General features: G+C 37.2%; 3 protein-coding genes and 1 long non-coding RNA gene across 5 annotated transcripts in view; 2 read left to right on the forward strand and 2 right to left on the reverse strand.

Annotated features, from left to right (window-relative positions):
• Positions 1-3,647, forward strand: part of tmem266 (transmembrane protein 266) — a 45,985-nt gene extending 42,338 nt beyond the window's left edge. Inside the window, exons 10-11 of the mRNA XM_042496465.2 lie at positions 1,794-1,856; positions 1,950-3,647. Coding sequence (XP_042352399.1) covers positions 1,794-1,856; positions 1,950-2,587 — 701 coding nt within the window. The 3' untranslated portion in view covers positions 2,588-3,647. The remainder of the gene's footprint in view (positions 1-1,793; positions 1,857-1,949) is intronic.
• Positions 3,648-3,662: 15 nt separating this feature from the next.
• etfa (electron transfer flavoprotein subunit alpha) lies at positions 3,663-17,596 on the reverse strand. Its single transcript, XM_042496466.2, has 12 exons — positions 17,443-17,596; positions 15,678-15,827; positions 13,736-13,817; positions 13,370-13,452; positions 12,997-13,096; positions 12,662-12,772; positions 12,307-12,408; positions 12,075-12,143; positions 11,901-11,983; positions 9,934-9,999; positions 6,395-6,475; positions 3,663-4,165 (listed from the first exon to the last, which is right to left on the reverse strand). Exons 1-12 carry the CDS (start codon positions 17,593-17,595, stop codon positions 4,130-4,132), a joined length of 1,116 nt encoding a protein of 371 aa, XP_042352400.2. The 5' UTR covers position 17,596; the 3' UTR covers positions 3,663-4,129.
• Positions 17,597-19,416: 1,820 nt separating this feature from the next.
• Positions 19,417-23,965, reverse strand: LOC148189247 (uncharacterized). The gene is made up of 3 exons (XR_015776898.1): positions 23,825-23,965; positions 21,394-21,624; positions 19,417-19,559 (listed from the first exon to the last, which is right to left on the reverse strand). It is a non-coding gene; the product is annotated as an uncharacterized LOC148189247 (long non-coding RNA).
• Positions 19,488-24,469, forward strand: isl2a (ISL LIM homeobox 2a). 2 transcript variants are annotated; one of them, XM_042496872.2, is made up of 6 exons: positions 19,488-19,621; positions 20,084-20,273; positions 20,574-20,833; positions 21,405-21,691; positions 22,623-22,790; positions 23,885-24,469. In XM_042496872.2, the coding sequence occupies exons 1-6, from the start codon at positions 19,564-19,566 to the stop codon at positions 23,999-24,001; spliced, it is 1,080 nt and encodes a 359-aa protein (XP_042352806.2). In that variant the 5' UTR covers positions 19,488-19,563; the 3' UTR covers positions 24,002-24,469. The 2 variants fall into 2 exon arrangements, with proteins under 2 accessions (XP_042352806.2, XP_087935568.1); XM_088079442.1 differs by having other exon boundaries at positions 19,509-19,621; positions 20,089-20,273.
• Positions 24,470-25,053: the final 584 nt, after the last annotated feature.

Raw genomic sequence — 25,053 nt, forward strand, 5'->3', positions numbered from 1 at the left:
TAAATAAAGTAAGTCACAGTAAACTATTTAAAAATATATTTTAAAAAGTCATGAATGTCAGACAAAATGTAAAAAAAAAAAAAAAAAGTCACAATAGAGTACGTCATAAAGAATTGTAAAAAGAATTAGTTTAGTTTGTCAAGAAATGTTGAAGTCCTACCATACTGTCAAAATAAGAAACAAAGTCATGGAATGTTATGTCATGAAAATGTAAAAGTAAAAAAAGTCCAAGTTAACTGTGTAAAAAAATATATTCAAAAAAGTCATAGTATTGTGATAAAGTGATAAAAAAAAAAAACATTCAACACATAGTATGTCATACAGTGATTAAATAAATAAAGCCATAGTATAGCGTGTCATAAAAATGACATTAAATCATACTATATAGTATGCCAATAAATGTTAAAGAAAAAGGTCATAGTACTGCAAAAAAGTCATAGTATAGTTTGTCATAAAATGTAACAAAGTTATAGTACGGTATATTACATTGCAAAACTATAACATGTCATAAATAGGTGATTTACAAAAGTCATACTATAGTATGTCATAAAAAATGTAAAAATAAATAAACAAATAAATAAATAAAAAACAAGTCATACTATACTATGTAAAATATATTTTTAAAAAGTCAGAATGTAAGAAGAAATGTTTAAAAAAAACTGTCACAATAGAACATGACATAAAACTGTGAAAATAATTTAGTTTAGTTTGTCAAAAAATGTACAATAACATCATAGCACACTATCATAAAAATAAAATACCTAGTTTATAATGTAAAAATAAATCAACATATAGTATGCCAAAAACATGTTTAAGAAAGGGTCATAGTACTGCAAAATTTCATAGTATATATATGTCATTAACTTGTATAAAAATAAAATAAATAATAGTAAAGTATGTCATAAAAGTGTAAAATAAAGATATAGTATAGTATGTTAGATATTTGCAAAAAATATAGCATGCCATAAAAAGGGGATTTAAAAAAAGTCATACTATGGTATGTCAAAGTTTAAAAAAAAAAAAAAAGTCATAGTATACTATGTAAAATATATATATTTTTAAAAGTAATACAATGTGAGAAAAAATGTTTTAAAAAACTAGTCACAATAGAGTATGTCATAAAATTAAAAACAAATAATTTAGCATGTCAAAAAAAAGTACACTTCATAGCATACAGTCATGAAAATGTAAAGTAAAAAAACAAAGTCATGGAATATTATGTCATAAAAATGTAAAAAAAATAAATAAATGAATAAAGTCATAGTATACTATGTAAACCACCCAGAGACTCCAAAAAAGCCAGGTACTCTGAACTGCTGTTTGGTTTATACGCACAAACAACCATCAGAGACCTCCTCTTAGCTACTTGCAGCCACATCGAGGCAACCCTCTCGTTCCTCGGGAGAACTCCAACATTGCGGCGCTCAGTCAGGGGCTCGTGAGTATCCCCACATCCACCTGACGCCTCTCACCCTGGGCAACTTGGAGAAAGCAAGAGTCCAGCCCCTCTTCAGGCGTTTGGTTCCAGAGCCAGAGCTGTGCATAGAGGCGAGCCCAACTATATCTAGTTGGTACCACTCCACCTTCCGCACCAGCTCTGGCTCTCCTCACCAGAGAGGTGCATTCCACATCCCCAGACTGAGTCTGCAGAGTCAGGTTGTTGCTGCCAAGTTGTAGGGATTCTAAATAATTGAAAAAGTTACTCCTCACATACTGTACTGTAAAACAATTACTATGATTAACCTTTAAAATCAAGACGACTTACATTCAGTGGTCATTTCTATCCTCTCCAGATCACCATGGTCAAGATGACATGAACAACTACATCAGCCAGTACTACAGCGAGCCAAGCAGCGGTGAGCATTGTCAACATCCTGCTTCACTCCTTCATCAGTGCATTTAGCATCGCAGCATTTTAAGGCTCTGTGCATTATGTGTTGTTATTGCAGATATGGGGATCCCAGACCCCGCCCGAGTCATCACCACAGCAGCCATAGACGTGCACCTGCCGAACAACCCCAGCCAGCTTCCCTCTTCTTTGGTGAGTGCAGACGCGGTGCCGTCCAGTCGTTTACAGCGCACCGGCAGCTCAGTCAGCGAAGCCTCCACCACCACAGTATCTCGCAGCAGCTTCAGCGCCCGCCAGCACAGTATCAGCAGCCACACGATGGGCTCAACCACAGACTGCAGCTCCACGGTGCGCGAGGCCTCCACCTCCACAGATTACAGCGACCAGCGCTGTTACCCTCCACCCTACAGCAGCCCTCTAGCCCTGGGCACTCAGCCACGAGGAAGTCCCAGCGCTGTGATGCAGGAGCTGCTCTCCTCTTTGTCCGAGAACGCCTGTCTCACCCAGAAGGGCCTGGATCCTGTCAACCTTAAACCGCCTAGCCCAGCAGGATCCACCAAAACCAGCCCCGAGCTGGAGCACAGGGTCAACATCTACAACAAGAGGAACCAGGAGAGCAGAGTTGGGCTGCACTCAAAGCCTCTCATCCATCTGCAGGGCAACGAGCCTCTTCTTGAGGAGAAGTACAGGATGATGGAGCCAGTAGACGCTCCGGTCAACCGTCTGTCAGAGACATAAGACTCTGCCTGACATATGGAAGTCGCTTGTCAGATCAACCGCAACCGAACGCTCTACTTAACTCTGGAGTTTGTGGGGAGTCACTGGCACATAAACAGTGTGTCATCCTCTTTCTACTTTTAGAACTGAGAGGATGAACTTGCTAGAGCAGCACAAAAACAGAAGGCATGAGAGAAGCAGATTTGTTATCAGGCACCACTTATCAGGAATTGACACTTACAGGAAAACTTGAGTTTTATGAGAAATTTTACCAAAAGAAACCAGCAACAGGGCTCTAGCCCAGAAAAATAAAACTGGCTTTTCATATGTTGTGGTTTAAGGGGATGGTGCTGAGGGCTTAGTTCCTCTGATACACTTTGTAGGAATTGGAGACGCTGAACATATGACATCATGTTTTGGACAATGACAAACTGTGATTCACTTCCTGCAAGCTACACGGCATGGATTTACCACAAGTACAGGTGTACCGGCTGTTTTGATAGTCAGTCCAGTGTCTCCAAACTCACAAAGAACAGTCCTCTTTGATGGGACTGCTGCAGGGTACATTGGATCAGTTTCTTCTTTCTAATCTTTGTCTTTCTATATTAGCAATGTTAACATTTTTATCTAAATTCTATGAGAGAGAAAAGAGTGCAGTAAACTTCTGACTTGGTGATTCAGAGCGTTTTTATCCAGGTGCCATGACTGGAAACTGATCAAAACCCAGCTGAGTCTGTGTTTACTGAGATTTTGCAAACTACAGCATGTCCAACACGCAATGAATTAATTGAAAAGCTACCTGCACATGATAGATTTGACATCATTCAGGTCTAAAATATTACCTTTTTATGAATATAACATTTGAAGGCTGTGTAAATAGTTCAAAATGGGTTAATCACAGCTACAAACAGTGAGGAATTCAAAGTGGAGCTACAATAAAAATGTTAAAGAAAATTCTAGCATGAACCTAAAGGATATGCCTCTTAAATATTAAAACTAACCCTGTTTATTGTAATGTCAGCAGGTGTCTAACTTGATTTTGGAGAGACAGTACTGCAAAATGAATCCAATAAAGAGAAAACATGGCAAAATGAAAACCAGTTATTAGTTTTCTATTTAATACTTAATTTTTCCAACAGCATCTCAGTGAGTACACATCCTCTACTTCAGCACAAAAGCTACATCTTACAACTACGTCAGAGGTTGAGAGGCAAGTCAAGCATTCCCAAAGATGTCGTTTGCTCTACCAGAAAATTAAATACAATTACAACACCTGCATTGCTAAAGGAATAAAACACCTCCCTCTGGTAAGTACAAGCTTATTCATTTATATTTAATACATTTACAGTATTTATTAAAAACTGGCATTTGTTTCTAGATTTATAATGTCGCTGTGTTTCCAGTCAGAGAAAAGATGATGATACATTATTTCTGGTTACTAACACACACAGCTTTAAAAATGTTAAGGCAGTGGCTATGGGAGCCTGTGGGTGCTCTCTGTAGTGTTCTTACTGCAGGTTTCCAGCTGTGTGGTGGAAGTTTGTGGGGCCTTCGTTTCTTTCCTCACTTACTCAGTTCTGCAGTCATCTCAGGAACAGCCTGAAGAGAAAATAGACAAATATAATGCCATGACATTTGTCACTGACAGTAAGGCAACATCAAACAGAATATGTTCTGTTTAAGGAATACTTCAACTCCAAAATGATCATTTGTAAACCAATTACTCACACCGTGTTGCTTTTTTTTTTGCCTCCCCTGAACGAAGTAAAGTATCAGTAAGCAAAAGGGGGGGCGCAATTCACAACAACTGAAACCGAAAAAACTGAAGTACAAGCAAAACTAGCTGATCAAGGCAGCTGTTAGAGCAGCAGCTCCTGTGTTCAGTGAGCTTCAGAGAGCACACAGAAGCTCAGCTCCTGTTGGAAAGGACTGTTTGTGAAGTATTGAGTGTACTACTAGATAAATGAGATTTGGATTATACTGCGTTAATCGTTTGTGAACTGACCTTTTGATAAAATTTTGCTTAACGCAAATGCCTTTTACTCCAATCTCTAAAGAATCTTCTCCGTTTTTGAAATCTTTGTTCACCCAAATCATGCGAGAAAAACAACATTTTTCTTCACAAATTTAACATAGCATGTTGGTTTAGTATTACTTTAACCCTTTGAAACCTAGGTAAATTTGCTTGAATTCCTTCAAAACATGGGAAAAAGGTGATGATCAATTTAAGTAGAAATTACCCAAATATTTGCAGAAAATTTGCAAAAAACTACAAGAACTACTACATTTTAAGTACATTACTAAAATTACTATTATTTTTCTGTAAAATAATTTTAGATTTCTAATTCTGATAATCAGTTTTCAGGACATTTTTCCTTAGCTTTTTAAAAAATAATTTTGTAAATCTACTAAATTCTTACAATTTGTGAAACATTTCTTCTTTAACCCAATATCTGAATTTGTTCAAAGGTTTTAATACTTGTAAAAGGCATCTGAACGCAGCACAAGAAAAGTGATGTCGATCCAGGCTGCAAAGGTTAAGCATATACTGCAGGGAGTTTGCTGCAGTCCTGAAAAGTCAAACTGCATGTCTGTAATCACTCCAGTGTTCTTAAAAATGAAACATTTGTTAACTACACTTGAGTACGCTGTGGACATCTCTTATACTTTTAGATGAATTTGGGTTCTACATTAACAACTGCTGATATCACTTGATATATTCCCAGCCTTTACATTTGGGGATAAATGTTCTCCAGCAACTGTCATTTTCATCCCCAGCATATTCCATAAAATAAGATTAATGAGATTATTACACAAACCATTGTGCATGCTGGTGCCTAACAGTATAAATGAGCATACTGACTTTCATCTAAGGTTTATCTAGACCGCAGCAGGCTGCAAACATTTATCACATTGTGTCCAAGGTTGACAAATGCAGAGCAAGATTCTGCAGAGGGGGAATCTGGTCCATAAATTAACACAGTGATTGTGCCAGTCGTGTACTTTTTAAGGAGACAAATTCAAAAAGCCTTTTATTGTAAATATGACACAAAATTATTCAAATGGCTCTCTGTGAGATGAGCAACTTCAGAACTGAGTCATCAGTCACTGTCTGTCTTGTTAGTCCGAGGTATCAGCTGTCCATTTGGGGGGGAAAAGTAGAAAGCCCATCCATTTTAATCAGCTATCTGAGGAGTGATCACATGTAAGGTGATCTCACCCAGTAGGTCACAACTCTGCTGCCACTAGCTATTATTACTAATCACTTCGACAGAGTTTGTCAGGACACCTGGGCTGCTCATGCACTCTGAGAGGCTAAATAAAACATGACCAACAGGACACACATGAAAATATAACCTACTAGCCTTTCACAAGCAGCACTGGACTCCTGTGTTAGTCGTGCCAACAGTCCTGGCTCACTATCCTCAAGTACCAGCCGCATACAAGAAAGCAACTAAGCGTGAAAGAAGCCTAGCGAGTATAAGCTGAACACAAAACTGAATCCACCTTTTAAGTAACAATTGATCACTTTTTATATAATCTCTAATGTGTTTCTATCTTAACTGCAAGCTCCACCATAAACCCCCTTTGATTAATTCAAGAACTTAATAATTTAGCAGTTGCATATTTCCATTAGGGGGAATAAGGTATCGTGCAAAATTTATCAGTGAGAAAGCAAATGTTATATTTTGACTGTCAGTCTGGCCTCTTGGGTGTTAAACCATACAGAGAAGGTGCATAAGTTGTGTTTTTGACTCACTGATCAGTTGTTTCCCAGTGTAAGATCATAGTGACATTAATGCAACAACATCAATCCCAAACACTTACCTTGAAAAGATCAGCGACCAAGCCGTAGTCAGCCACCTGGAAGATGGGAGCCTCTGGGTCCTTGTTGATGGCAACAATAGTCTAGAGAAAAAGAAAAAGAAAACTTTTTTGCATTCGTACGCAACAGAATTATAAAGTAACTGCCTGAAATGTCTCTTGCTTAACCAAACACAGAGAATCAATGACCATTCAATTAGCCCTTAAGGACTGCTTGCCGCATATTTTGCATTTTTCACACTTTTCATTCTTGAGTTTTTGATAGTTTTGGCTGTGTTCATACATATGGCATAAGATGGTGTTTTTTGTTTAATTTTGGAATTTCCAGCTCAGCTCCTTCAATAAGTCAAACATACACTGTAGAAACAAAATTATTACATTCATACTGTTAAGTGCAAAAAATGCTCCATTGAAACCCACACAAATTGCATCAAAACATAAAAAAATGCATTGTATTATTTCAGGGTGTCATTCTGGGCTTTTGCCTTGGAATATGTAATTTTTACTATTTTCCACATGATGATGTCATGTTTTACCAAATTCGCATCTGGAGAAAGTACATGCTTTTTCCAATAGGTGCACTATCACTATCAATGTTGCTGCAAATCACTGACATATCCCAGGCTGTGATAATAAAAAAAAATCTACTTTGTGTGTAGAATATTGAAATAAATTCATTTTTGTGTGTTTGTTTTTTACCACGTAAAAAAAATTGGGGCATCATGACAAAAACCTGGCATTTAAGGGGTTACAATTATGAAAATTAACAAATATTTTATATTTGTGATAAGGACTGATGTTGGTTGAAAAAATAAACTCAGTGAAAGAAGAATATCATATTAATGTATAATGTTTTTTAAAGACTGATTATAAAAGGGGATTTTGTGTGCAGAGCGGTATGAGTGTGAGTATTTGACACTGCACAAAAAATGTTTATGTATAAAAATCAATGTTGCTGCTAATCATTGACATATTCCAGGCTGTGACAATCGAAAAAACTTCTTCTTAGAAACTTCTTTTCTAATCATGTTTTTTTTTTCTCATCTGAAAATATAGTGGCATCATGACAAAAACCTGGCATTTAAAGGGTTAAGGGTATGAAAATGAATGAATATTTGATATTTATGTTTAGGACTGACATTGGTTAATAAAAAATTAACTCAGTAAAAGTAGAAAATAATATTACTGTATAATAATTTTTAAAGCTCAATTTTAAAAAGCACATTTTGTGCACAGAGCGATAAAAGTGTGTGTAATATTAAAGCGGGCCCAAAGGGTTAATAAAAATTGAATTTCAACATATGTAGAATGTCAGAAGAAACATCATAGCAAAGGTATGGTATGGCAAACAGAGTTATGTTTGTGGGGGAAGTCTACATATTCATATTTGATCTTACTTGGTACTAATTAATTTGTTGCAAGGCAACATTTGTTTTTACAAATTTTGTTCTGCCAAATGTCTGACATCAAACTCAAGACAGTCAGGCTACTTGCAGGGTAACTTTGATATTTTTCAACCTGGATCCTATTTTCCCATGTGTTTGTTTGTGTTGTCTAATTGACTAATGAGGACAATTATTTTTGAAAACTGGTCCACTTTTCAGTGAAAGGGCTTCAGATGGCAGCAGTAAAACAAGGTGCAATGTCACCATTGTATGTGTTCCCACCATTTTAGAAGGGCTTGTTTTTCTACAGACAGGCTCAGATTATTATTCCAAGTGTCTGACAACTTTTAGAAAAAATCCCTACAGAGACAGACCTTTTTGTTTAGGTATAAGATCCTTTTTGTTTATCTACTAAAAGCACAGAAATCATAATCACTAATCCGACCTGACTTATGTTGAACAGTAATTTTATTACCATAAAACACAAGTCACTGAAAGTCAACTGACACAAAATAACACAACAAATAATGTCTTAGTTCATCTTCAAAGTTTCAACAATCAACAACTCGGGCTTAATTGAAGCAAACCCTTAATTCCTCCATTAAGATGTGAAAATATGCTGGCTCTATACAAGCTAAAATCACTGTTTATTATACAACAAATAGTTCCAACCAAGAAATCTGATTGGTCCACAAGGCATTTAGAATATGCTCAAATATGCATGACAGCACACCTTCCTCGCCTCTAAATGAATTACTTCACCAATTCTTTATCTTTGCTCTTAAGGAAAATCATATAGTCATCATACCATTTCAGGCAGGGGACAAGGGACATTCAAGAACAGTTTTAACTTACATCAATATCTCTACATCAAGAAGCTGATATTACCTATGAGAGATACAGCTGACCAAATGATAATTAACAGCCAAATCACATAATGTGTAAACTATAAACTAAAACAAAGACAACCTTAACCAGCACAAACCACCATGTTCTCACTGCGCACATTATAAACACTGACACAAAGTGACATTTGCCTGAATTAATGTAAAACAGAAAAATTCACTGAAAAACTAATAACTACTCAGTCCAGATCTAGGCATGATGGGAAATATAGGCTAAGTGATTTAGGACTGCAATGAAACATTGTTTTTGAATGACTAAATAGCATCAAGAGGCAGAACGAAGCAGAGTATTTCGTTAGATAACAACAGTTTGTGAATTCTGGAAATGATGATACCTCTATCTCTTTTAATTGATTTTGACTTTTGGACTTTACCATGCTCTTGAGTTATTGGATATGTTTGTCATCCTCTGACATCCTCCATCAGCTGTGCCGTGACACAGAGCTATTAGCTTTAAAATACAGGTAAAGTTTGCAGATGTATAAGCTACATCTGTATATCTAAAATGATTTTTTGTCAGCAGAGTCGTAACAAGACTGAGTAAACTGTGCATTCCTGTGTTAATATCTGGTGTTTTTACTTAGTCTGGGATACCCCACGATGTCTAGAAAGCATAAGCACAAGGTGGCCAGTGGACTCAACAGGGACTAGAAAATGTGTCGGTTGCAGGTAACTACTAAGGGTTTTTAAGAGCTGATTTAACAATTTGATTTTGTTGGTAATAGTTGTATGATTGCAATAGTATATTAATATTGCTTTTAATAAATTGAGTCTTGTGGAATTGATGATAGCAATTGTGTAGCTTTTTCTGCCTCATCAAAAAATATCGTTCTCTTTAACAAAAAGTTTATCTCCAAAGGGATTCTTGCCATAATGCTGTCACACACTTATTATAACAATCTGGGCGTGTCAATGATAAAAACAAGCATTTTAAACATAAACATAAACTGACAGGTGAACATACATTGCAGCCTGTTCTGCCACTGCAGTGCAATACTGGACCAGTTTTAAAAGTGTTGTTCTTATTCAACATTAGAACATGAAAATATGGGAAAATAGGGTCCAAGTTAGACAACACCACACATACCCATTCAGGCTCACCAGTTTTCAGAAAATCTATATCAAAAGTGGAACACTGTTTGATTTAATATATGAAAAAAACAGGCAAAAGAAATCGCACTGGGGGAAAAAAATCCTCAATGGCACAAAAGGAGAGCTTGGGAAATCCTTTCATGTGGTGCAGTGACTTTACCTTACTATCCTTCATGCCAGCCAGGTGTTGAATAGCTCCAGAGATACCAACAGCAATGTACAACTCCTGTGGACACAAACAGAGGACAACAAAACCAGTGTTACTTGCTTGTGGACATGAAGTGTGATCTCAGGCCTGTGGAAAAAGTATACGTCAGAACTACAGCGCAGCAGAGCTGACTGATGGTTTAATGACCATGGGTGTAATCTATCAGAGGGTGCTGGGGCAAGTGTGCAAAGGGTCAGCCCCCTGCATATCCTGCCGAATCCACTGGAAAAAGCAGCTCGGTCATATGAATATTTTAGTGCTTATTTTATGTTGCAGCTGAAGTCTCAGAAGAGCACAGCATCAATGTGTGACCATAATAGTATATATAATAGTAATAGTAAATTTTCCTGTTTTGTTGCATTAGAACCTCTAATTTAATTTGATTTGGATTTCATGCAATGGACCAACACGAAGTAGTCAAAATTGGTAAAATTAAATGAAAAAAAAACAAACTGCTTTTTTTTTTATTCTCAACAAAAAAAAAAACTGCACTGTGTGCATCTACATTTGCACCCTTAATTATGAAGACCCTAAATAAAATCAGCCAATTACGTTCAGTAGTCACATCAATAGTTAAATGAAGTCAACCTGTGGGCAATACAGTGACAATTACTAATGCAAAAAAATAAGAAAAACACAGAGGGGTTAATGCTTTTGCAAGGCACTGAACATCAATTTATAAAGTACAAAATTATCTTGAGATGATGAAATCTCACAGGAAAGGGCCAAGCTTGGTGGTTTCAGCCATTTCACCTTTCCTTTTTTTTTTTAAAATAAATTATAATGTAATGTGTGTGGTTAATACAGTTTCTTCTTCACATTTGTTTTTACATCATTCCTGGATCAATTGAATCAATAAATACATCTCTGGATTAAATCATCAGTAGACAGAATATTAATGTGATGGCAATTGATCAGTATATTTTTATTTTACTGCACTCCAACACTGCCAAGCTGTTTTTAAATACACTTTTCAGACTAACCTCTGTTCAAAAACACTTGATTCTGATGTTTACACAAAATTTTGTAGCAACAAACAAGGTAGGAGGGCATGCACATTCAAAGAATACTGAAAAAATTAAACAAAGGTAAGAATCAAACAAAAGATCAGCACACTGTGCTTAAACCTCCCAATAAATTTCAATTTTGCAATGTTTCGATCAGAAGTCGATAAAGGCACAAGCACATTCATTTTTTAGGTGATTTCACCGTTGCAAAATTTTGCAAAATTAAAATTTATTGGGAGCTTTACATACAGTGTGCAGATCTTTAGTTTGATTCTTACAGAAAATTTTGTGACAAAATTGTGGCACTTTATTCAACAGAGAAGAGATTTTATAACATGCAGACATGTAAATAAAATGTGATTCTATCATTTTACTTGATGCACATTTTAGGATTGGTGGGGTAAATACAATAAACTAGATTTAAATCATATTTAATCTACTCAGGCAAATTCAACAAGCTTGTCATAACATTTGGAAAATCCAATTTGGACAGTCTGGCCCGGCCGGAGACTCTGACCAGACATCCACTGCACTCTGCTTTAATGGATCAGCTAAATCATTTAGGGCCCTAAATGTGCCATCAAGTACATTTTGCAGGGCCTAATGTGTGGATAATCACAGCTGGGCTAACCCGGCTGAATCACATAATGGGAGGTTAACCTTTTTAAAAGGGCAGAGCGGCCGCCCTGATCATACTGAACTGGAAAGCATGCTATGTGAAGGCAACCAGGGATTTGTCAAAAGCAACAGATTTGTCCACTCTGACCTGAGTAAAAGCATTTCCTGCCTTGCAACAGGATTTTCAAGTTAACATTTTGCTATTTGAAAATGTTGTATTGATTATTTGCTTAAATTTATTATATAAGATTAAAAAAATCCACAGTAATACTTCAGAAAAAATGAATAACTTACTGGTGCTACAATCTTGCCTGTCTGTCCGACCTGCATGTCATTGGGGACATACCCAGCATCCACCGCTGCTCTGGAGGCACCAACTGGATAAAGACCATGCAGTAAAAATCATACGTAAGTAAAAAATAAAGTAAAAATGACAGTGGTTAATACAATATGAAAAGCTTTTCCTACCTGCAGCATTCAGCTTGTCAGCAAGGTCGTAAAGCAGCTTGAAGTTATCTCCACTCTTCAAGCCCCTTCCTAGGAAAGAAAACACTAGATTATCCTACAGAAGTTTTAAAAAGTACACATGCTGATGAATTCTCCACAATGCCTTCTACAGACACAGAATATGGCTTTGCAAACAAATTGTAACATTGCTTTAGCTATAATTTGACATTCAGCACATAAAAAGATTTCTCACCTCCTGACACCACAACTTTAGCACTGGTCAGCTCTGGACGGTCGCTCTTTGTCAGACTCTGCTCCACCCACTCAGAAATTCCAGTGGGAGCAGAAGCAGCGACTGCAGTCAACAGATGGGAGGATCACAAATTACAAGGGGGAACATTTCATGAAAAAAATATTTGGAATGATGAATAACATTTGTAGTTGTTTATTTGTGGTTATCTGTTATTGTCATCATGAAAACACCATAAGTGGTTGAACAGTTACCTCAGTATAAAACATACAGCAATACTTTAATATCAGTAATATCAAGTTACATCTTAGTATGCACTGTCTCAGAGCTCTGTGGATAATTCTGTAAGCTACTGTACCATCTTCTGATGCAGCACTTCCTCCCTCTGTTGAAGCAGCCTCAAAGGATGTCCCTCTGACCGTGAAGATTTTGATTGGCTCATTACATTTCACAGTGCTGAGTGCATTCCCTATATAAACAAATTATTAATATGCAGTATTTAAAAAGCACAAAGAAATCATCAATGCAAATCTGCAAAAGTAAAAACTGAGTAGTGCTGAAGTTACACCTACATTATATCAAAGAGTGCCAAATCCAGGCAACATGATTTAACACTTCTTAGCAGGTCAATACTACTTAAGAATTTATATGGGAAAAAAACGTGTCCTATTTTACTGTAATAACAGGGCTTACCAGCATAAATGGTTCTGACAAAAGTGTCTGGAGACTTGATCTCAATGATATCAGAAACCGGAGCAACATCCAACTTGGCGGCCACTCTGGGAAGCAGGTTCTGCAGAACAAAATGATGAATATGCAGGAAAATAAGCACTGATCAAGCTTTTAGACAGATCAAGAGAAGAAAGAAGGACTTAAGTTCACAGACCAACAGACTGACAGAAAGTTTTGTAGATTAAAGAATACTGTGTAAAATTCGGATATTTGAAGCAGCTTCTAAATTTTCAGAATTGATGTGTATATGGTACAATGGAAATTTATCTCCTCTAAGTGATCAGAAATTACATAAATGCAAATTATACAGGAAGCATTCTTATTCATGACTTACCTTTCCAAAGGCGGATGCACCGGCACAGATGTGGGTGAAATTGAATTGCTTTTGTGTTTGCAAGATAAGTGGAGTCAACTCCTCTGTTGGAAAAAAAGAGATAATCCAAAAGTCAAAACACGTATCAGGTAATAGCTGCCTATGACTGAAACTGAGCGATTTCAAGCCAACTTTAATATGAGCAGGGAGCAAAAGAAAAACTCTTCCCTCCCCCAGTCATTACTGCCCCCAAGCGAGTTAAGCACTTCATCATCCAACTATGAACATGTGGAACTGTGCAAATATGAAACATTTTATTGCTACAAACAACAACAGATACGTTGAGTATACTGTATATTTGCAATAAGTCTGTTTCATGTTACATACCTGGCAGGGCACCTTTGTAAGAATCATGTTGGGCGACCAGAACCTTCTTCACACCTTGTACTTTGCTAATTTCCTCCACAACCTGAGAAGACAGAAAACTATCAGATGTATCAAGGTTTCCTGGTGATCTCCTTTGTTGTCTTCTTATCTCCATGCATGTTCAACCCTTAGGGACTGTTTGGCGCATTTATGTGCTTTTCAGTCTTCATTTTCTGATCATTTTGCCTGTGTTTATGCATATGGCATAAGATGGTGTATTTTTGTTTAACCTTGGAATTTCCAGCTCAGTTCCTACAATAAACCTAAAATACTCAATGTTTGCTTTTCAAATGTTTAAAATGTTCATACTATTAAGTGCAAAAAAAATGGCATTAAAACCCAATCAAACTGTAATTTTGATCCCACATCCACCCAAGCATGAAAACATGCACTGTATTATTTCTTTTTTTATATACTTTATATACTTTTTTCCCATATCATTTTAATACAGCGTTTCAGTTTGCAATTTATTACACAGAATTTTTTCAGTCAAAGTCAAAATATATAATTTAAGACAAATAACAAATATGTCTGCCTTTTTTTTTAAAATACGAAAGAGGGGAAAAAAGTTGAAGACATGCAGACAATTTAACAGAACTAATGACTACTAGATTCTAATGATAAGTTAATCAGTAACAAGGTCACCTGTTTGTTTAAATATAACAGGGCAGTATACCCACCTTTTGTCAAACACATCTTCCATATTCCTTATTTTGTGGGTCACTTCCTCCAGTAATTTTACTTTTTGAATCATTTTATTTCATTTCATTGAGTCTGGAGGGTTGGGTTTTGTTGAAGAAAATCTTGTTCTCTTGATGGAGTGATGAACAGTGAAGTAAACTTAATAAATAATAGTATAAACTCGATGTATACTTAAATAAACTTGACAAAAAAAGAACTATACTTGTATAACGAAAAGAACTCTGTGAGCCTCCATTGTCCTTACTTGAAAATATGTTTATTACACAAATCTGATCAGAGAAGCTTTTAGCACAACACATGTGCATGGACAGAGACATACCAAAAACTTAAAGGAACAGAAGAGTAACTCAACTTTTACTACTACATTTTATGTGTCACACAGTTGTGCCTGACAATGCAGACAAAACATCGCCAAGGTCTCGCTCTGGCAGTATCTTAAAACACAGACTTAGTGGAGACAGTGAAAGACTCTTAAGTCCTGATGGCATTATTGAATCATATCACAATGTACAGGTACTCATGAGTACATTTGCATTATTAGAAAATAATTATTTTCTATGACAGGTATTTTCCACCCTTTGGTAATCTGTCTCAGTGCAGTGATTCTCAAGATTCTGAACAGATATTTTTCATCTTGGTAGAGTGTAGCTGGGGGTATCCAATTAGAGGATGATACGCTCTACCTCTGAGCCACAACCGCCCCAGTATAAGTGTGAGTATTTGACACTACACAAAAAATAATAATGTATAAAAAACAATGTTGCTGCTTATCACTGACATATCCCAGGCTGTGATAATGAAAAACAATAATCTACTTAGCATGTAGTATATTGGAAATCTTTCATTTTTGTGTGTTTTTTAAACTAAAAACAAAGTGGCATCATAACAAAAACCTGGCATTTATAGGGTTAAAATTCTGAAAATCAATGAATATTTAATATTTATGATTAGGACTGATGTTGGTTAAAAAATGTACCCAATGAAGTCAGAAAAAAATGTCAATATATATACTATTTAATTTTTTTTTTTTAAATGCGGGCCCGAAAGGTAAAATACACTACTCACATTCCCCAATGTGCTGTACTTTTGTTTGTCCACATTTTAATGTAGTATGGTCAAGCTAAATAATATCTACTGCATATCACAATACAAAATGTTTGGTGATCCCTGAAGCAGATCAACCTAAAGTAGCTATGCCTACCTGAGCGCAGTTTGTTCCAGCAACCAGACAGGACACCTCCCCACCCAGCTTACTGGCAGCAGTGATGGCATTGAGGGTGATTGGGGTCAGTTTGTCATTGTTGTGCTCTGCAACCACCAAGGTGCTTTGAAACCTTTGGAGGACGCCCGTCTGTTGGAGAAAAAGTCAACATCTCATTATTCAATGCACTCACGCATCAGTAAATCAAAAGATCTGGTGATACTGCAATTTAAAAGGCTCAGGGCTGAAGAATAAGGATCGACCAACTGACTGGGGCAAGTAAAATGCCACATCAGGCTAATAAAGCTAGATACTAACTTTTCTGATCAGGTAAGTGGTAAAAAAGAATTGACCACATTTGTTTCTGTAGCTAATGGTGGAAGTAGCTCAGGAGTGAGCCATCTTGCTTCCTTCTCATCCCTGTTGGGAGTTGCACAACATGCAAAGAGACAGTACCAATCAGGCACTATGAGCTGAGAGCAAGTGAGCACTTTATTAGTCACAGAAACAGAACTTCAGTTTGGTAGAAGATGTGGACTCCAATGACATATTGTGCAGTTTGCCACAAAAAGAGCAAGGTGGATAAAATTGGGTCATTTATCAAGACAATCAGCTCAAGTCTTTGTTGATGTTTGATAACCACAAATTGATTAAATAAAAAAAAAACCAATTTGCATAGGGGCAGGTCAAAATTACCTTTGGACAAGATGATTTCTGACCAACTTGCCAAACTGGGCAAGTGAAAAAATAAAACAAAAACACTGATATTGAACCCTGCAACCTGCCATGTTTGAGATAGTTTATAGACATTGCTTAAAAACTTTAAAACTATTGTATGGATTAAAAACAAATAGCTGTATGTCATTCTTTGGCAATACCAACACGTTTTTCTTGATCTTGATAAGACCTCTTTCTGCCTGTTTGACAAAAACACAAAAAATAATCACTGACAGAACATGTTTAGATTACTGAGTTGCCATTTCTGCTGGCATGCTTGACCATTGACGTCCGCATGCGATCATGGATGTGGTTAGTAAAAAGTAGTTAAATTTTTGTATTTTAATATCTTCTCCCAACCATTTGTTTTATATGATTACACGGTGTTTCATCAAGTTTTAAGATTACAAACTGCGGTAGTGTACACATAAATGAATGCAAACACTCTAACGTAACAGTGCAACCTCTGTGACAGCTGCATCAGGTTCTGTCAGAGTAAAACAGGATATTACCAGCCTCACCTGGACAAGACTGAACACAAACAGTTTACGAAGGTCATTCAAATAAAGTCAAACAATTAAGAGAAAACATTTAATACCACATGATAGCTACTGCACTTCTTGCGGGAGTTTACATCTTTTAGGGGACACTTTGGTCACACCTGCTGTGTCAATGACCGTTTCACAGTTTTGTAACGGCTTGTCATTACGAGGTTTCATAACTGCTAAGCTAGCTATGCTAACACCAGCTAGCACTAGCGTTAACTCAAATACAAAAACTTACTGTATTCTTGTGATATCACGATGTATATATAGAGTTGTTATTAAGAGTAAGTCAAATGACGCGGTAAAAACACATGAAACTTATGTCACGGCTTGCCAGACAAGCACTTGGGTGACGTTAGCGTCCAACTCTAGTCAGCTAGCACGCTCGCAGCTGGTGCAAAGACATGCATGTTAGCAAACACGCGTTTCATGCTGTCAGTCTGCCATAAAACACTCAAACACTGTCTGTGTGTGATGTTAAGTTATCACTGTCACCCTCTTACCAGCTGTTTTAGACTCGTTTTGTTGAAAGCTCTGTTCATCTTCGGACCCTTGTGGTTGCTCGCTCCTCGGTGCTGCAGGAACAAAACTGTGTCAAAGGTAATGTGTGTTGGTGAAAAGTTCTCGCGAGACCAAGAACGATAACTTCCGCTCATCTCGCTCTCTCTTTCTCTCTCTCTCTGTCTCTCTCTCTTTACCCGACAGTTATCTTGCAACAAAATCAATAATTTTGAAATTAAGAGTAGCTTGATGCTTTATTGTGTTTTAAACTGTACACAGCCTTTTTAAAATTAGATAAATAAATAAATACGTTTCAAATTTGGATTTATTCACGATTCATTGTCTCTTAACATAGTAAGGAACTCATAAGAGGTTCCTCTGATGATTGTTTTTGGGTCCAATTTCTCCCACACAGACTTTGGAAAGTTTATTTTACCTAGATATATTTCTTTTTCAATTATACTGCTTCTGTTGCAGCAATTGTAAACAAGCAGCAATTAATGACAAGCAGCCTACATTATTAACTGTCAATAATGTTACATAGGCCCATCTGCATACATTTAGTTGCAAATTAGCTTACTAAAATTGAAAATCCAATATGTGAAAAAAGAGCTTTCCTTGTCTGAAGGTTTTTTTTGTGCAGAAAGTGGCTAACATACTACAGTCACAACGTCACAAACTGTGGGTGTAATTAAATCAAATATTTCATCTAAAAATGTAAACATTTTGTCAAAACAATTATTTTATGGCATAATCTCTCTTTTAATACTAGGCTGTATTCAAAGAAATATTTGAAAGCCTGCACAAATTCTTTGGTATGTTGGATTCAATTTGATATAACTGGCTCCTCTCTCTCTCTCTCTCTCTCTCTCTATCTATCTATCTATCTATCTATCTATCTATCTATCTGTCTATCTATCGCCCTCATTTCCTCTCTTTCTTTTACTCTAATGACTAATAAAGGCTGACGATGGAATGGTCATCCATCGAGTCCATTATATTTGCAGTATATATTGTTGTTCAGGCATTCCATCAGCTATCACTTACATATAACCTATATACCACAAGTGTGCGACTTTATAGATAATCCATACGCAAAAGGAAAAAAAAGATCTAAACCTATGCCTGCCGATAGATACTATTGGTGTATTGATCGCTTAAATGATGTGTTCTCCAGTAGAGGGCTCTCTACAGTAGATTATTGGTTAACCATTCAAGTTACTATCACAGAAAGAGAACAACGAAAACAAAAGGAAAACCCATAGTTTGTAATAGTTTTACAATTAACACTCAGACTCCTACCCCCCCAAAAAAAAAAAAAAATAATAATAATAATAATAACAATTACAAGTTAAAAGATATTAATATCGTTATTATTATTATTATCATTATTACTATTGTTGTTATTGTCATTGTTATTATTAGTAGTAGTAGGCCTAGTAGTAGCTAGTAGTAGTAGTAGTTAGTAGTATCAATGATTATAATAGAAGTAACAGGCAAATTCATTTTTCATAGCCAACAAAATCAGAAGCAGTGATATTAAGCATTTTTACATATTCAAATATTCAACGTTGTATCATGGAGGGAATCACACATGATATGGATTTACAAAAAAAAAGATAATCAAACAAACTACACTATAAAATACGCATCCTACTGATGAGGATAAGCTTGCCCGAAACATAACGCATCATGATCCATAAACCATATACATGTTAAGGGTATGTGACGCAAAGGAAAAAAGAAGCTTTTTAAGTCACATTTGATATGGCACAGTAAATTCCCTATAATTGTCTGTTGGTTACCAGGGTAATTGCTTTCACTGACAGGGAAGGGCCGGCAGCTGGGGGGGACAAAAACACGAGAAAAATACTCTCACAGCCAGTCAGTCCAAAGAGTCGAGAAAGAAAAAAAAGCGCAGGGGTCCAGAAGCAGATTTGCATGGCACCCTCTCCTCGGACCAACAGAGGTCCAGGTTTGCAGACGTCACTGGTCGAGGATCTTTGTTTTCTCTCCACCTCTCGGTGGAGGAATACAAGTTTATCATCCAGCCAAGGACGGGACGGTCTCCTCTGCCGCTCCTCTCCTCCATCTGTCGGCTTGCACTGGGCTATTTCTCCTGTATGGTGGATATTCTGCTCAATACTTCTTTCTTGGATGATATGGGGGATCATTCAAAAAGTAAGGCAAATTCCTTTTTCTGTTTCTACATACTGTAATTTTGGGTTTGTTGTGAGTTTAAAATTTTATTTGTAACTCATAATCGGCGCTTAGTATTTTGAATTTGATGTTTAATTGCTCGATTAATTTGCGGAGTAGAAAACTGAAACAAAGGCGTGATCCACAGACCTATCCAAACCAAAAAATAAATAAATAAAATAACTTTGAATTTCCATATAATAGAAACTTATATTGTAACTGTGCTTCTTGTGCGTTTGAGGTTACTTGGTGATATTTTTAGCTCCCGTGGCCTTATTATAATAATTCTGTAATATTCCTGGAAGCACGCACATGTTTGTTGCGACGCGAGCGCAACATTTTCTCTCTTTAAGGTGAAGGGGTGAAAGGGGGTTTAACAGGGATGTCATGGGGATTAAAAGAGCGCGCACTGTGTTGCATTAACGCATTCCCCTCCTCACGCAGAGAAGTCGGGAATCGCAATGTGTGTGGGCTGTGGAAGTCAGATACACGACCAGTACATCCTGAGAGTCTCCCCGGACCTGGAATGGCACGCAGCCTGTCTCAAGTGTGCAGAGTGCAGCCAGTACCTGGACGAGACCTGCACTTGCTTCGTCCGAGACGGAAAAACTTACTGTAAACGAGATTATACAAGGTAGGAGTGCAGCAGAGTTTTTAGTATTTTTATTCTCCTGCATTTTAGAGTCAGCGTGCTGGTCCTACATAGTTAATAGTTTAATATAGTTCATTTACAAATGCGCAGGGTGTGCAAAAGTGCACAAACATCACCTGCAGATTTTTTGTTGCATTTCAGACATTCAGATTTTTATTATTTTCTGTGAGCAAAATTCACATTTTTTACGCTTCTTTAGACATGAACTGAGATCAACATCAAATTAATTTAATTCAACAATAACTGCAAGACACCAACGCAGTCTCCGCGCTCCTTTTTCAGGTTATTTGGCATCAAATGCGCAAAGTGTAACATGGGCTTCTGCAGCAGCGACCTGGTGATGAGAGCTCGGGACAATGTGTACCACATGGAGTGTTTTCGGTGCTCGGTTTGCTGCCGTCACCTCCTGCCCGGGGACGAGTTCTCGCTGCGAGACGACGAGCTGCTCTGCCGGGCGGATCACGGCTTGCTGGTGGAGCGGGCCTCTGCAGGGAGCCCGCTCAGCCCGGGGAGCATCCACAGCAGACCGTTGCACATCTCAGGTACGAACGGGTTTATTATGGAACTAAATGCACTTTAAAATGATCTGCATAGGCCTAAAACTGCGCATGCTATATTATTATTATTATTATTATTATTATTATTATTATTATTATTATTATTATTATTATTATTATTATTATTATTAACATGTTCATCAACACACCTTTCTTGCAAAAGTTTAAGCAAATTATTTTTAGGCAAAATTTAAACAAAATAAAGTGAATTATTGTCTTTACATATAGGCCCAGCCTAAAAATGATTTTCGGGGCATTCTGGAATTTTTAATTTTCATTATTTTTATTTTTGAATTTTATTTTATTTTTTGTTTTTCTATTTATTTTTATGAAAGGCCGACATATCGTAGCCTATTTTTTTGGAAAGCATTATGTGAGAATATAAACCTTACAGCAGCCTAGCAATATGTGGTATTTCTGTGGCCTTATATTTAATTGCAGGTGTGATGTGATTAACTGTAAATACATGCTATTTGTTGCTTTATTTTCTTAATTGAAGATAAATTTTCAGATGTAAAGAATTTATTTTCTAATGTAATTCTTACCTTCGTCTCAGAACCGGTTTCTGCCCGTCATCCTCCTCATCATCGGAATCACGTCCACAAGCAGTCCGAGAAGACGACCCGGGTCCGGACGGTGCTGAACGAGAAGCAGCTCCACACCCTGCGGACCTGTTACAACGCCAACCCGCGACCGGACGCTCTGATGAAGGAGCAGCTGGTGGAGATGACCGGCCTGAGCCCCCGGGTGATCCGCGTCTGGTTCCAGAACAAACGCTGCAAAGACAAGAAGAGGTCCATCCTGATGAAGCAGCTTCAATCTCAGCAACACAGCGACAAAACCGTGAGTTACCTTATGAGTAATGTGATTTTATACTTTCATAATAAAACTGAAAAAAATCATCATTCGTTGTATTAGGCCTAGGCTACACTCGTCTCCCATTTTACAGTGCTATTTTGGCAACAAATTCTTTTCAGAGCATTAGTAAATTAGAGTAAATTGTACAGTGCTTCATTGCCCCACAAAATGCTGGTTTAATTTTTCTGGCTAAGAAGGAAAGAAAACAAGTGTGTTGGAATAATCAGGGAACCAAATAATGTTCATGAGCTGTCATTGGCACATATTGCTCGACAAACTAAGAATTTAATAATTAAATAGTAACGAATAGTGCCAGAGAAAAACCATGCAGAACGTGGTAAAACTGTAATCAGGTTTTGTTTTTTGTTTTTTGTACAGAAATTGCTGACAGCACAACATAAAGACAATTTAAACGGAACATTGTAAACAAAAAAGGCAAAAATATAAGCTTCACAACACTAAAGAAAATAATATCACCAAAACAACCGCTCCCTTATTTCCCATTATAAATATATGTTACGCTTTCATAAATCAGAAAACAATTGTAAATTGAATCACTGGAGTGAAATGTTTTTGATTTGAAAAACAATTCCGTTTTTGGCAAACAAAAACACACCATTAAACCCACTTTATTGTATAATAACTATTGCAGAATTACATTTAGGCAATTTTACTGGCTCATATGACTTTAATAGAGATTTTTTACAGGGTGGAGGTTAAGTCAATGACAGTAAAGTTCAATGATTTTTACACGTTTTTTTTGTTTGTTTTTGCGCAAAATTGGCTGTTGGATCTTTACAAATTATAATCTTCATTTTTCTCTGCATCATGGGGATGAACAGCAGGACATCTTGTATCCTAACTACATCACTTGTCAATATTTGGGGCAAACTGAGTGTTTTCGATACTCCTGCAGAATCTGCAGGGCCTGACAGGCACACCTCTGGTGGCAGGCAGTCCTATCCGGCACGATAACACCGTGCAGGGGAATCCTGTGGAGGTGCAGACCTACCAGGCTCCGTGGAAAACCCTCAGCGACTTCGCCCTGCAGAGCGACCTGGACCAGCCCGCCTTTCAGCAACTGGTAACATCACATTCGATAGATTATACAAAATAAACTGGAAATATTAGAGCTGCCATTGAAAATGTTGCAAAGGGAGACTGACAGAGAGGACAATGGAAATATGGATTTGTAAACTTCAATTTGGCCTGTAGCCTAATAAAGAATAATCCAGATAGCCTAGAATTGATAAACTGATGTTCTAAGTAAAAAGATTGTGATGCTGGGCTTCGTTTAAAAAACGTTTAGAAACTATTGTGTCATCTATAATACTGGGACCTTTGATTTCCAAGAGATTCAAGTGCAGACAAGCTGTCTCTTGCACTAAAGTGTTTCTCAACCTTGTTGGCCCCCCAAGTGGGGTCACTCGATATGCGACGTGGTCTCATGAGATTTGCAATACTGATAAAATAATTTGTTTTTACATGTTTTTAATGGATTGGCCTAAAACGTGAAAAATGTATATACATATATAATTTTTTCCAAATTCATTTGGAGCTATCTACTGGCTCTGGATATGAGTACTTTCACATGTTGTCATGTCTTTAACTGCCCAGCTAGCAATTTTGACTTTAAAAACGCTCATTCTCTGTTTTTAAAAACATGAATGAATGTTTTAGTAAAGTTTTAAGTGTTTTGAACGTTAAGTTTTTCTAACGTTCAACTAATATTCTCTATAAACATCACAATACATCACAATTATCACAATACATTTTCATCTTTAAATACATTTTCTGAATGTTGCTCTGAAAACGTTTTTCCTTTGTAAGCATATAACATGGGAACCTTTTCTAAAAAGAACATTCTGTCACCTCTTAACATCACAAAAACATCCTCAGAATGTTGCAGTTATAACGTGCGTCTTTAATCGTACAGGAACATTATTTGAGATGATAAGCATCCTTAAAATGTTCTTTCAACATTAGATTAAAATGTTTTCCCTGAAACATTATTGCAACTTGTAACGTTAGCCAATGTTGTGGGAATGTTCCCTGCTAGCTGGGTGGGGGTCATGAAAAGTTCGGCACAAGTAGAGATAAACTGTTAGGTCAAATCACCTTTTTTAAGTCTTTTGTTGTTGTTGTTGTTTATGTGGCTCCCTGTGTTTCCTCCGGCAGGTGTCTTTCTCTGAGTCGGGCTCTCTGGGCAACTCCTCGGGCAGCGACGTGACCTCTCTGTCGTCTCAGTTACCGGACACACCGAACAGCATGGTGCCGAGTCCCGTCGACACGTGAAGAGGCCTCGAGGTCAGCTGGAGCTACCCGAGCGCGCACCCGTTGTCCTCTCCAGGGGACGCGCAGAGACCTCGGTGACATCCAATTAAAGCAAAATGAATTTAAAAAGGACCCGGATGGATTATGCACGAGGATGCATTCAGGTGCCGACTGGAGGAATTGGAGATCTGACAGGACACACAGCTGATGGACAGCTAATGGGACCCTCTGTCATGATGCCAATGCCTCAAGTGGCCATCACGTGCTGCATATGTTATGGGATTCAAGCACGCGCGCCTCTGGATGTCTGAAGGTTATGTTTATCAGGAACTGAGTACATGTGCATGATTTGTAAGTTTCAATATCGACTCTTGTAAATTAATGAACCAGATGAGATGCGCTTTGTTCGCGTTTTCTCTAGAAAATAAGTTATTATTATTTATTATGAGGACAAACATAGCCGATCTTATCAATAAAATTAATAGTTCTAAGTGATTATTGCATGGAAATCAAATTTGTTCCTTCAAACATAAGGATTTCTTCTTTTTAGATTATAGTTGGCAAAATAAATCCGATTTGAGGTAAAAAGAAATGCTGCTAAGATACTTGGTACTGAAGAGCTGGAGGAAACGCATAAACATACACATTTTGGGCATTCAGAAATGGAATATTCAAATGTTTATGAGTGCCTTTCTATGCCAGTAAGCTGCAGGCTTCACTTTGCAAAACCCTGCTTATATTTAGGCCAGCTCAATTTCTGAGCCCAGTGGATCAGTGACTGATGGCTGACAAGGTATTATTAAGCATTTGGCCCATGTGTCAAAGGTCGCTGCATGTGACACACTAGGCTGAGCTCTGTTTAATTCCCCTCCTCATATAATTTTGCTTTTTTAAAATCATGCCTCCAAAATCAAAAAGTCAGGGGCTATATTTATGAAATTTTACATAATGTCCTGTTCCCATCATACAAGGTTAAACTGGCCTTATTTAGAAAAATGTCACAGTGCCATACCAACCTGAGGCCCATGCGTACAAGTCTAGACAGAGGACAGGCAGCGGCGGCCGCTTATCTG

This window comes from Plectropomus leopardus, chromosome 7, assembly GCF_026936395.1.
Source record: "Plectropomus leopardus strain MGB_pleo_1.0 chromosome 7, ASM2693639v1, whole genome shotgun sequence".
NCBI classification, from domain to species: Eukaryota; Metazoa; Chordata; class Actinopteri; order Perciformes; family Serranidae; genus Plectropomus; species Plectropomus leopardus.

Bases quoted from the DNA above. Each gene is read 5' to 3' on its own strand.
- etfa (XM_042496466.2), bottom strand. From the start codon at position 17,595: ATGAGCGGAAGTTATCGTTCTTGGTCTCGCGAGAACTTTTCACCAACA. The intron at 13,818-15,677 runs GTAGGCATAGCT...CTGTCTTCTCAG, and splicing joins CTGGAACAAACTGCGCTCAG to GTTGTGGAGGAAATTAGCAA. The intron at 13,453-13,735 runs GTATGTAACATG...TTTTTCCAACAG, and splicing joins TTACAAAGGTGCCCTGCCAG to AGGAGTTGACTCCACTTATC.
- isl2a (XM_042496872.2), top strand. From the start codon at position 19,564: ATGGTGGATATTCTGCTCAATACTTCTTTCTTGGATGATATGGGGGAT. The intron at 19,622-20,083 runs GTAAGGCAAATT...CTCCTCACGCAG, and splicing joins TATGGGGGATCATTCAAAAA to AGAAGTCGGGAATCGCAATG. The intron at 21,692-22,622 runs GTGAGTTACCTT...ATACTCCTGCAG, and splicing joins AGCAACACAGCGACAAAACC to AATCTGCAGGGCCTGACAGG.